The sequence below is a fragment of the Struthio camelus genome, chromosome 2, assembly GCF_040807025.1.
Source record: "Struthio camelus isolate bStrCam1 chromosome 2, bStrCam1.hap1, whole genome shotgun sequence".
NCBI lineage: Eukaryota > Metazoa > Chordata > Aves > Struthioniformes > Struthionidae > Struthio > Struthio camelus.
Genome location: NC_090943.1, coordinates 39176000 through 39189359, shown reverse-complemented (window position 1 = coordinate 39189359; position 13360 = coordinate 39176000). Strand labels below are relative to the sequence as shown.

The window sequence follows — 13360 nt, the reverse complement described above, 5'->3', positions numbered from 1 at the left end:
AGGGGAGAAAGTAAATGCGAGTAAAATTATAGCATTAAGCAAAAAGCCAACCAGGGATTTTGCACACACCCCCCCCCAGCTTAAAGAGAAAAAAAGAGAGAGAGAGAGAGAGAGAGAGAGAGGAGACAGACAGACAGATAGAGGGAAAATCCTCAAACACTTTTACAATCCCTAAACGACAATGCAGTCTTCTGCTAGCGGTTTTGACGACATGCGATCTCTTTCCATCCACTTTCTAGCAAATATGTCAACTCGAAGATTAATTCCTTAATTTCAAGTTCAGCGACCAAACATGGAGCAAGCGTAAGAAGTTCTTGCAGCAAACCAAAATAGAGAGTTCATTACAGGGATATGTCTAGAGCATTTGATTTGTGAATGGTAACCCTTGTAAAATAAGAAAAAGGCATATAAACATTAATGTTAATAAATTAGTTTACTCCACTACAAAGTAATTACTTGATAATATTGATATTTACAGCTTGAATCCAAATGAAATAGTTAACTATAATGTAGGGAAAATACATAATGAGAATATTTTCTCTGTGCACAACATGATTAGATTTGTTATTGAGTCAGTTACGATAAGCTAAGCAATAAATAAACAAATCGATGTTGACATTTAAATACCGAAGTTCTCCAGAATTTACTATAGAACTTTCTCCGGACATATAAATACTTCTACAGCACCGCAGAAGAACGGGAGGGGGGGCGAAATCCAAATATTGTTTCCTTAACATTTTAGTTTCCCTCCCATTAGTCTCCGAAGTCCACAGAGGCATGGGTCTTGAAATATGTCTAATTTCATAAGATCACTAACTTCATAATAGTTGTTTGCAGTCCTGTTTTTCTATTTTGATTAAATCCAGCCGGAACCCAAATATTTCTTTTTTGAAATCGAGCATCAGAATAGCAAAAAAATATTTTTTCCAACAGCCTAGGGATGTCCTTGCCTCTAAAGGTGCTGTATTCTTTGGCGTATTTCTCTGTTTTCTTTGGCTCTGCACATTCGGTGGGGTGTGCATTTTTATTGGCAGAGAAGTACTTTTTAGTCTCTGCCCTGTACAATCCGCTTTCTATATCATCCCTTTCAAGCAACAATAGTAAAAGTTTAACCACGTTTTTTAAATAGGTCTCCCCGGGTCTCAGCCTTCAGCGAGGGTATGAAGCAAAAAGGAAAGTATCTCGGTACTGCAAGTTTGTTCCTAGGGGTTAATAGTATGTCAAATAATTTTAACTAGGCTTCTGGCAATTAAACTTAGAATATTTGTCAAAGCGGGATAGCCCAACATCCACTGGTTTCCCAAGTATTTAGCAGCACTGTTGAGGCGAGGAGATCAGCAAACACTTTTTGCTCAGTGGTCTGCAATTTAAAGGACTTTCTGGCATTGCAAATAAAGCAAGCAACGGTTTGGAGGGGATGAAGAATGAGAACCTGCGTTCTGGGAATCAAATATTGTTAACTACCTCTAGCAAAGCTTGGATGAAGCCGCGCAGGGTATTTGAGGTTAATATGTAAGTAAGGGAAGGAAGACACTAAGCGCTTCGGAAGTGAACATGAATGCAAGCATGTAATCTATTCACCATGAAAATCAGTACAGACTTGACCCTGGCACATTCTTCCTAATAACGTTTCCAGAAAAACCCTGCAGGGAGAGAGGCTTTTTTTTTTTTTTTTTAAACCCAGGAAAAAAAAAAAGGCAAACCAGAGTAAATTGGAAAATAAAAAACAACAGAAAAAGAAAAAAATAAAAAAAAAACCGACCGATTTCTTAAGGAGCATTTCCTGCTCAGAAGCGGCTTTCTAGAATAAATCTTTACCTGATTTCCCCTATCTTTCTCCTTTTCGAGTATGCCAGCGAGCAAACAAACACACAAGCAAGCAAACAAACAAGCGAAAAGGTCTCACCTAACACTGTGGGAATTTCTAATTCTTTCTACTCCAGAGCGCCTGGGTGCAACTGGCCGGGCGGCCAAGTATGGGGAAGTGGCATGCGCCTTTTTGTCCTCTAAGGGTACCCAAGGCAAACCTGAGGGGCGTTTGAGACTGCGTGCTTTTTGGGGAGACTAGCGAAGTGACGATCTGTTGCTTCCCCTGAGATGGCTACAAAGAGCGAAGGGCCCGTGCGCGCAGCTTGTCAACTGCAGCGCGGCGTCACGTGGCCAGCACCTCCCTGCTAAGGATGGGGATAGCTTTCCACGTCAGCTTACGTCTCCAAATTTCTTACTTCACGGATCTGCTTCAAAGAGGCAGCTGCATTAGAGAATCATGTTAAGCTCAGCTAATGCGGAGAGCCCGAGGTAGCCCTAATGATGGATTTTGATGAGCGTGTTCCTTGTTCCTCTAACATGTATTTGCCAAGTTGTACTTACTACGTCTCGGGTCCTGATTTTTCCAGCCTCCCTTCTTTTTTGCCCCAGACCCCGTCTTCTCGCCCTATGACATACTCCTACTCTTCCAACCTACCCCAGGTCCAACCTGTGAGAGAAGTTACCTTCAGGGAATATGCCATTGATCCCTCCAGTAAATGGCACCCCAGGAACAATCTGCCCCACTGCTACTCCGCAGAGGAGATCATGCACAGAGACTGCTTGCCTTCCACCAACACTGCTAGCATGGGCGAGATGTTCGGCAAAAACACAGCTAACGTCTACCACCCCAGCACCAACGTCTCCTCCAATTTCTATAGCACGGTGGGCAGGAACGGGGTCCTGCCCCAGGCTTTCGACCAGTTTTTCGAGACGGCTTATGGCACCACGGAAAACCTGGCCGCGGCGGACTATGCGGTAGACAAGAGTGGCGAGAAGGCGCCCGCGGCCGCCGGGGCGACGGCGGCAACTTCAAGTTCGGAGGGCGGCTGCGGCAGGGCGGCGGCGGCGGCGGCGGCGGCGGCGGCGGCGGGCGCCGAGAAGGAGAGGCGGAGGCGGCCGGAGAGCAGCAGCAGCCCCGAGTCATCTTCCGGCAACAATGAGGAGAAATCCGGCAGCTCCAGTACGTATAAAGGCAGCGCCCGAGCGCTTTATGAAAGGGAGGTTGAAATCTAGCGCACCACCGCTGTTAAATTTTTATATGCTGTTTTATAAGCATATAAGGTTTATGAAGGGCCTTTAGATTTCCCCCAACAAAACTTTGTTATAAAAGGCGAGATCACGTGTTTAGTGCTGAAATTGGCCGTGAAATACCCACCGGGCAATGGATGCCTTAAAAAAAATTTCTTTCTCCTTCCTCTTTTTTTTTTAATAATAATAAAAAAAAGAGCTCTGTGGTCAGCTCTCAAAAATATAATAACGTACGTTTGGTGCCTGTAAATTCAGTAAAAAAAGGGAGATCCTGACTCCTTTGATATCAGTGTAATCCAGTGATTTTATAAAAGCCATGTGTTGCACCAGAAGTCTAGTTAGGAGCTGAATTCAAAGCCATCGCCAGTTTAACGGTTGCACTAGAATAGTGTTTAACAGATAAAGTAGCCGCCTGAACTGTAGCAATATATTAAAAGAAACAAATTAACCTAAAGCTGGCCTTTTTGTCTAAAGGAAGCCATTTTACTAAGGCACTGTGGCAATTACGTGTTGCCTTCTGTCCAACAGTTTGTTACTTACAATTGTTATTCAATCTGTCAAAGTCTGATTTTTTATGTGGGCTTTTTAAAAGGCAAAGCTAGTATGCAGCTCGGGGAAAAAATACCTCGACAATGAACTGTACCAGAAAAGGAAGTTTTTAAAGGGATAGCAGCTATATTTAATGTAAAGAGCTTCTGAACCTTGAAACCTTTTATATTCTGCTTAATGAACTTTAAAATGGTAATGGCTAATCGAGAGGAGAATACCTTGATATCGCGGAGAGCGTGCTTTAAGATTGCAGGCTGAGGGAGAATGCAGCGCCCTGGCAGCAGGCTTGGGCTCAGTGGTTTTTTTCTCTGCTGGGAAGGTATAGCCGGGAGTGGTGTAGAGAATGAAAAAGAAATCCGTGTGGGTACAGTGTCGAGGCAGGCAGGGGTCTGGAAACGCGTCGCTTAAGCTTGATACCGCGCTGCCTGGCGGAAGGCAGCCAGGTGAGGGTTGCGCCCGTGTCCCCGGGCAGCTCGGTGTGCGCGGAAACCCGGCGGAGCGGCCCGCAAAGGATTTCCTGCCGCTCCGGAGCCGTGCAGGCACCCCCTGCCCCCGCCGGCCCGGCCCGCGGGGCTGCGCGGGCTCTGCCTTGCCGGGGCGGCGGCAGCAGCGCTGCGCGGGGGGCCCGGCCCGGCCCCGCGCTCCCCGCGCGCCTCGGGGCGGCCGAGGGCTGGCGCCCGGCGAGAGACCTGCCAGCGCTGGCCGCGGAGCGGACGAAAAGCGCATTTTCCATACGGATGTGTTTGCCCTGAGCGTCCCCCCTCCTCAGCTCCTGCCTCCGGCAGTCTCAAACGCCTCTGCCTTTTTTCGCTCCACAGGTGGACAACGTACCCGTAAAAAGAGATGCCCCTACACCAAATATCAGATTAGAGAGCTAGAAAGGGAATTCTTCTTCAGTGTCTACATAAACAAAGAGAAACGCCTGCAGCTCTCCCGAATGCTCAATCTCACCGACCGCCAAGTAAAAATATGGTTTCAAAACAGAAGAATGAAAGAAAAAAAAATTAACAGGGACCGATTACAATATTACTCAGCTAATCCACTACTTTAAAACTCATAGTGTTTTTCAAGACGAGATTAAATTCAGATTTCGCCCTTGACAAGGTCAAGCCACGGGGTTACATGGAGGAAGGAGGTGTGTATCTGACGGGACTAGAAGAATCCAAGGTTTTACATAAATGTAAATCTACTTTGGACTTTTAATTTTTTTTTTATATATTTACATATCAACTGGAATCGATTTGATTTTGACACACATGGCATCCATTTCTAACGTGCACGTCACCTCCGAGTGCAAAATCCATACCTCTTACCTTTCCAGGCACTGCGGTTCACCCTGCTAAGGCTTTCGGGAGTCACGAGTGGGGACGGCAGCTCTGTGTACACTGACTAGCCGGGGTCTGTCTGTCTGTCTGTCCCTCTCCCCGGTTTTGCTGTGGAACATGTGTATGGAGATTTCCCATGTCGAGCTGACGTAACGAGGACCACTGCAGAATACAAACTTTGAGAAATAATCTTTTGTCCTTCCTAGAGGAAAACGTCTGTGCTAGAGGCAGTGCTCCCTTACCCATTGGTTTTAAAGGAGAATTAAAGGGGGAAAAAAGAGAATTAAAGGTGGGGAGTGACATACCTACACCTTCATGAGGTCAATCACGAGCAGTTGTAATATGGATGTAGTGATGGGCATAATCGTGTTTCTTTGGGGGTGCGGGTGGCAAGGAGGGGGTAGGGGGAAGAAAGAGAAGTGAATGAAAGACTTAATTATTTACTTTAAGAATATCAGGTATAAATTTGCCATATATCGTAAAGAAACAATCACTGAAAAAAAGCAAAGATTTAGCAAATTTTAATTAGCTCACGTTTTATTTATGACAACTGACTGTGTGTTGCCATCTTTTTGGAGACAAATCATATATAAATGCTAAAAATAAAATGGCAAAAGTGTGAATTTCAGTGTTTTAAAAGAAATAAATACATAAAGGAAACTAACCTTCTGGCTTCTGGCTCACAAACTTTCTTCAGGAAATACCTGTGGAGAACGACAGTTTGGCAAATACCACACAACACTTAATTGAAACTTGGAGTTGTGCAATGCACTAACATCAGATCATTAAAATAACTTAATCGCATGTTCTTTAGAAGGTGACTAGTGAGGAGTTTAATCAGAAGCCAAACAATGTAAATATGGTAATTTTGTTGTTGTCTACTTTAAATGTCACGAGCTCTACTTTGTCGCTCAGTCGACATATGCAAAGAATGGAGAGTTGTTTGGAGTTATTTTAAATATCTATAAATATATATATTTCCCTGCAGGAACCAAAGCGTGAAAAAATGCAATTTAAAAAGAAAAAGAAAAAAAAGGAAAATATTTAAAATTCTATATCAGTTTACAAAGGATACGGTGTTCTATCGTTAAGGTAATTTGCTGTTGAGAATATCTGAATGTATATTTCATACAAGAACGGTGTTTTACAAGACTTGTAAATAATAAAAAAAGAACCCATGACCTATTTTGTTCGAATGCTCTTTTTTTCATATTTCTTTTTCCTTTGAGACTAAAGGGTGTGGGATTTCTTTACGTGTGCAACGAAGTGGTGATAAGAATGTCTTCTGATCAATAAATTTACCAAATGGATGTAATTTCTTTGACACAGTTCACAAAATGCAATATCTTTATATGACATCACTGTTTTCAATATGTATCATCTATATGTATATACAGTTTTCTTTTAATATGCGAAAGTATTTGGTTGCATGTATACAGTGGAACAGCGCACAAGGAAAATAAAAAAATGGAAACTTTATATTTTTATTCTGGTGCTACGTTACTGCATATTATTTTGTCTGATGTACATTTTGGGACCTAAAATTCTTCATGGCCTTGTTCAGTCCTTTTGGGCTAATTATTATTCCTTTATGAATCTTCATAGTTTAGTGTGGAGTAAACAAGTGAATTCAACCTCGCTCAAGCATCGTTTCAGTGCGTTACAGAAAACAAACAAAAGACGAAAGAAATTAAGGATGTTCATCGCTCGCTACATGAATAGCCTTTTCCTTATCCTTTGTACAATGCAGGCAGGGCAAGGTCTGGGGGCTGATGTGACATTGCTGTTTGCTTCAGGCCACATGTGTCCAGGAGAGCTACTTTTGAATTGTTGGTAGTGTGGGTAGCGGTTAGGGCATATTTTATAGTGGCACCACCAAAGCGAAGGTACAAGCGAGCTGATGTGTGTGTTTAGTAGCGTGAGAGCCCTAAGAAAATTGTTGTCTTTGAAAAAAAATTCCACATGGCGGTGTGGTGGAAATGGTCTGTTTGAAATTGTCCTTGATCTCCAAGGCAAGGCGGGGGTGGGCTGAGTGGGTGGGGGTGGGGGGAACAGGGAGAAAGTTAGAAGGGGGAAAAACAACAAAAAAACAATACAATAGCTGAGATGGGAATGTGTTTTGGGAAGGGTGTTTGAATCTCTAATGTTGACCCTAATCCTAATCAGGAAAAGAAAGTACATTCTGTTTTCGTATTGTTTGCTGGCTTTGAACTTCTGTATTGCTTGGACATCACCCATAACCTTGAGGTGAAGGACTTACTGACTTTGGGCCTTTGTTGACCACCGCCACCCTGTCAGACAACGTCTAGTCAAAGGAAATGTTAAAAAAGCGAGGGGGGGAAAAGGGGACTTTGTTTGTTTGTTTGTTTGTCTGGCGTGCTACAGTGGCAGGCACGTTAGAAAGAGGTGGACGGACGGACAGACGCAGGCAGGCGGCTGAGAGCGACAGAGGGACGGATGGGGAGCTGAATGGCAATGAAAGTTTAGCAAGAAAGCTTCCTTTCCTGGTTAAAAATTAACTGGCATTCATAGCCAATCCTGGAGACAGTTAAACCCTGGAGTTTCTCTGGTTGGGGTTTGATTTCCTAGCCCAATAAAATCGCATCCTCTGTGCTGCTGTGACAATGTGGCCATAAAAAGTGTCCGTGACTTGTCCGCTTGCATACGCCGAATGCCCCTGCTATAAACGCCGCGGAGGTTGCGCAGCGATGCCTGCGCCGCTGGGAACGCGAGCCGCACCGCGGTGCTGCGGCCGCCGCGGAGCGGGGCCGGTGCTGCCCGCCGCGGGGCCGCGGCCGCGGCCCGGGCCTGGGCCGGGGCCGGGGCCGCGGGGCCGGGGCCGGGAAGGCACAGGGCCCGTCTTGCCACGAGATGGCGATCTTCAGATCAATGTCAAAGCCGCCCCGAGCGAGGGGAGCAGCCCTGGAATATCTTGGCCTTTGTTCACTTTACATCCTAGGAGCCGCACGCCAAATTATTTCACTTTCTGGGCCAGGGCATGCACAAGTAGCGGCGACCGCTGGCTCGCTTGTGAACCCAAGCGAAACCTTCCCCAAGGCCAGTATGAGGAGTTAGAGCCGCTTGGCTCTGGGGGGGGGCAATGCGCGAAGGTAAGTGCTTTCTCTGTACCCTGCGTGGAGCAATGAGAGGAATGTGCTGTTATCATAGCGGTTCTTAGAGAGTTTGGACGGCCCCTGCTTCGACTTTGTTTCAATTAAGCACTTTGGAAGAGAATCATAGGGAGGGGAAGCGATTCAAAACGTTGGTGATTAAACTTACGAGGTGAAATAATATTTAAGGAACTTTCGAAGTTTCAGTTGACCTTCTTCTTTCTCTTCATAAAGTTTTGGCCAGCGGCGTGGAAAATCCACGTTATCTGGAATTATTTTTTCAGAGAAACTTGTAGATTTCTTCCAGTTATAAAAATCGTAGCACTGGAAATATTATGAAACTTGACATTTATGTGTGGAACAGTAGGTGTCTTCAATCAAATAGATCTATTGCACCACAGACTGCAAATGACAGACAATTCTGACGATCTTATTGGACTTGAACTGTCGTTCAGTTAGGGTAGTTTAGTACCTTGAAAGGCTAGTTGTTTCATCGCAGCTGGACACAGATTGTGGCAAACAAGGTTTGACACACTTACACTAAAAACTACGTGTTTGGTTGCATATTAAGCCAACGGTCTTGTAAAATCAGATTTGGATATCTATCTATCTACCTATCTATCAATGTATTTATCTCAAATAGCACATGTGTTGTAAACAAACAATAGTCACACATTCTCATGTGCTGAGGGCTGCTCTGGGTTGTAGCTTTGAAACTCTATCCTCGCTACGAGTATCTCTAACTCCAGGTTACTTTTCTCGCCCATAAAAGTTTCACATGTTTTTGTTATGTCTCCATTTGAGAAGGCGGGGGGGGGGGGGAGTGGTGTTATATGGAGATACTGGTTTGGCTGAATATTTTAATCCATGCGTTTCTTCCTAGAGAACATACAATATTTAAATATCTATCTGCAAAATTGATTATTTTGTCTCTTTTGCCCAAACCGTCTTCATATGTAAACTGATAGAACGTGCCTGCAGTATTTTTTAAGAAATAGTCCTTTCAAATTTTACTTATAGGAAACTATTGAAAGAATAGTTGAAAGCACATGTTCAGTCGGTAGAGAGCGGTTTCTAGATGGTTATCGGAACCTATCGATTTCATCAAAGATGTTCCCTTAAAAGCTCAGGGATTTTGATCTCTTTTGACCTCTCCTCGGAAATGTCAGGACTTAAGAAGTCACGTCTCGAGGAGGAGCAGTGCAATTGCCGAGGGTCCCTTTACTAAATTTAATTTTACACCAGTCAAGTTAAACTCAGCATATTTGATCAAATATTTATTTTTCCCCTTGTTGTTTCCCTGCCCCATTCAATGCTCAACTGAATAAATCAAAGGGACCCCAGCAGTAGTTAAAGCGCCCTCTGGTTACGAATTGTTTACTGACGGCCGCGGTCATAGGATAATATTTAAAAAAAACAAGCTTGTTTCTTACAATAACTGTTTATTATTTCACATGATTTGGGTTTGCATGTTTTGGAGGGAAGAGGCGAAGCCAACTCAATGTCTACACTGTGTTTAATTAATCGTATACTCAACTTCAGTTCACATAGCACATCCAAACCCCTGGGAGGCTTTTTCATAAGCTCTTCGGGTTTGTGTTTTGTTCTCTTTTTCTTTTTCTTTTTTTTTCTTTTTCTTTTTCCCTTTTTTTTTTGTCACAATCTTTTCATTAAGCGCTCTGAAATAGAAACTTCAGGCCAACGTATGCGTCTGAGAGCCAAGCTATACTGCAACCAAATAAGATATTTGCGTTTGTATCCAGATCTTATTTAAATAAAAGACTGCTACAAAAAGGGGATACGTTATGCAGTTTCAATTACTTAATGCAGCTGTGCGGCCCATTTATCTCAAAAAAGATACACTTAAAGGATATATCCAAACATTTAAGGTTTTACCCATACCTGTACAACCTAATATCTTTGTTGCTTCTGGACAGTGCTGAGGGCTATACAGACAGTAGAAAGCACCGTCTTCTTAACAGAGGCGTATGAATGACTATGAGATAAATCCTTAATGAATTGACTGGAGTATATTTTGTTCAGCCGCATACTAGAATTCAGAGCTCGTCAGAATTACTTGCAAAATATGTTCCTAATCCAAATGAGTAAAATGATACACATAAACTATAAAATATATTTCGGAGAACAGGCCTCCGCATGGCTGGAATAGTTGGAATAAAATTAAATATCACCCTAATTTTCAACAAGATAGCCCACCACCACAAGCCACCCCTCCTTGCATTGTGAAAGAATTTCTAGTAAAGATAAAATTAGTGGGGCCGTCACTTGTCACCTAACTTGGCACGGACGCAGTTCCTAAACCTCCTGTTTGAATTCCGCCTTCTTTGGAGCAAATCCAGAGGGGGGAAAAAAAAAAAAGGAATCTGGCACACGTGCATGTTCCTGACAACTGACGGTTCTAATATTAAATAACTATACTCTAATTGCATTCATTTTTTGGTGATATATAAAATGTAATCTGCAGCTATATCCTCAGATAGGCGGCGCATGCACTCCTATAACAAACTGTAAGGCCATTTCCATTTTTGCAAATTGCAGTTTTCCCATGTCTACAAATGAGAACATATTTTAATTGGTTTAAACAGTGCGTCTCTTGATTAACAATGCAGTATCTTTTGGTTTATACAGAATATAATAAATAGATAAATAATGATTTAGCATGATGTATTTTGAAATTTCCAACCGGAGTTTGCTTAGGCTGAGATGTCGGGTTTTATTTATTCCCGTTTTGTTTTTAATTGTAGTCAAACCAATAAAACAGGTTAACGACTCTATTAATGCAACTATTATATTTTTCTTAGATCAATAAAGCCTTATTTTGATAGCGTTGTCTATTACGCTGTGAATTTAGATTCTCCACGAAAGCACCTTATTACTGTTTTTGATATTTATCAGAATTTTATTTGCTCGAATTTATGGACCCTCAGATAGCTTTACTTACAGAAGTAGAATTAAAAATAAAGTATTTCTCGTCCCCTGGCGTCCACAATATTCTTTAAAATTTCTTTTAAATAGGGGTTAAGCTCCAAGGGACACATTGCTAAGCGCTGGAAATGCAGTAGCTACACACAATGCATGCCAAATTAGCTCAGTTTAGTCAGAATTGACCATTATCTTTTATAGTTAAGAATCAAGCGAACATTATTAGTTTTACTTCACTGGGTTTGATGATGCTGGTTACTATTTGCCTTGGCCTTGTTAGCGATTAAAGAAAGCAGGGATAATACACCGCCAAGCTGAGTTCATGATCTAGACGGAGTGCCTTGACCATCAAACTAACACTGCTCATTATTATAGACGAAACAAAAAAAGGGCACAGATCGGGGTTTCCGATGGCAGGTTCTGCAGGACCCAGACACTCTCCTTTTGGTCAAAGTAACTAAGGGCTAAAATCGAGCCCTTCCGTGGCGAATCTTTTGCCACAAAACCTATAGGGGGGCAGAAGAAAAGTTAAGTTAAAACCGAGTTTTCGTCTTCCCAATAGTGTCTGGCCCCTGTGTCTTTTGTCTGATTTCTCTGCATCAACTTTCAAAGAGGAAGGAGAAGCCAACTCGTGTCTGTTCCGATACATTTTGAGTCATTTTATTTAGGCTGATGAGGATTGTAACGTACTTTTATAGGCCTTTCCCCCCTTTAATCCAATTTTTTAAAGCGAGCTGCTTATTTAAAAAACAGCTTTGGAAGGATTTCAAGTGTTACTCCTCTATTCCGTATGGGTTTTAGGTTTGCAATCCATTTCTATTTAATTTGGCAAATGCAAAATAAACATACCGCAAGAGCGGACTTCCCCGGAGTAATTTTTATACCTGACTTGTGTAGAGAAATGTATTTGGAACGTGCAGTTCGGGCTCACATTTCATTTTATTTAGATCTGTATTTATAACGTTAAGCCTATTGATAATAGCCTTCCTGTATACTAGCCAATAAAATGGTTCCTTATATGGTATTAATTTTGTAAGCAGTGATATGGCCCTCATAGGAATCTGATAAGGGTTTGTCCATCACACATTAACACATTGTGGGGCAAGTCGGGTTTGGGGAATACAAACAACATTACAGAAGGAAATGCGGGAAAAAAAACGAAGGGTTTCTATAGGCTGTTGGATCTACTCCTATCACCGCATCCGACAGGCAAGACCCGCTTTAGCACTCAGAAGTAAGCTGTGCTATAACGCACATTCGATAACACTGGAAAAATAAGACGCCTTTCCATAAAGGTTTTATGGGTATTGCCAAGTTGTTACAACCTCTCCCTGCTCCGGCGTTTCCAGCTGACAAGGACAGAGCCTCAGGAGGGCCCCACCAGCTTGACTTGCCTACGGAAACTAACATTTGCGTCCCGCTGTCTTCAGCACGTTTCAGAATAACTTGTCTAGGGGAATGTCAAAATGTGAGGGGGGGGACCCAAAAAAAAACAACAACAACAAAAGAATTTCCTCATCGGAGGCAAACACTAAAATGGGAAACCACGTGAGGCTTGACAGATCGATAGGCTGGAGGAGAAGCGGCCCGGGCGCCGCCGGGGCTGGCAGCGGGAGCAGCGCGGCGGGGCCGTGTGAAGGCCAAGGGGAGCGGTGCGCTGCCCGCCGGCAGCCGCCTGCGGCGGGGAGCAGCCCCAGCACGGCTCCGGCAGGCCTCGGTTCCTAAAAGCTCCCCCCACCCCCGGCTCCGACCTCTCCCTCCGCCTCTCGGCCCCCCCTCCTGGAAGCAGAGCCCAGGCGGACGGCGGCTCCTGCGGGCGGAGGGTTTGAAACAGGGGAGCCAGCCCCGCTCGGCACCAGGGATGGGGAGCAGACGCTGGGAAAGCCCTGAGCAGACCCAGGGCTTAGCTGTTTCGACTAAAGAACCCTTAATCCTCCGGGCCAGTCAGTTAGGCGACTTCGGAGGAGCATAAGCGAGAGATGATGGAAGTGAAAGCAAGCGCTCATTTAGCGAATCATTAGAAAATCTATCTGTCTCTCTGTCTGCGTGCCTGTCTGTCTGCTATCTGTCTGCTACCTCCGGCACAATTACATTTTGACTGCACAGAGCTGTCTAGTATCTCTGAATTCATCTACTTATTCTTTCTATTATTTAGTACTCTGCTTGTGAAAGAGATGGTGCTTTTGAAGAGACGAAAAGTGAATGATCCAAATGGGGAAAGGAGAAATAAAAATGATCTCCCCAATATAAACACATCAATAAACAGGGTGTGTAGCATCCTGTGAGAATCCATTTGAACTGCTCACGTCTGGATTCTTTCTGTGGCATATGTCTGGCTTTATATTTTAAGTGGTGATCAGACCTCGGGAAGAGTCC

The 13360-nt window shown here is 43.6% G+C and overlaps 1 protein-coding gene across 1 annotated transcript; it reads left to right on the top strand.

Moving 5' to 3' along the window:
* The first annotated feature begins 2307 nt into the window (after positions 1-2307).
* HOXA11 (homeobox A11) lies at positions 2308-6403 on the top strand. The gene is made up of 2 exons (XM_009676420.2): positions 2308-2989; positions 4425-6403. Exons 1-2 carry the CDS (start codon positions 2308-2310, stop codon positions 4655-4657), a joined length of 915 nt encoding a protein of 304 aa, XP_009674715.2. The 3' UTR covers positions 4658-6403.
* The last annotated feature ends 6957 nt before the right edge of the window (positions 6404-13360 follow it).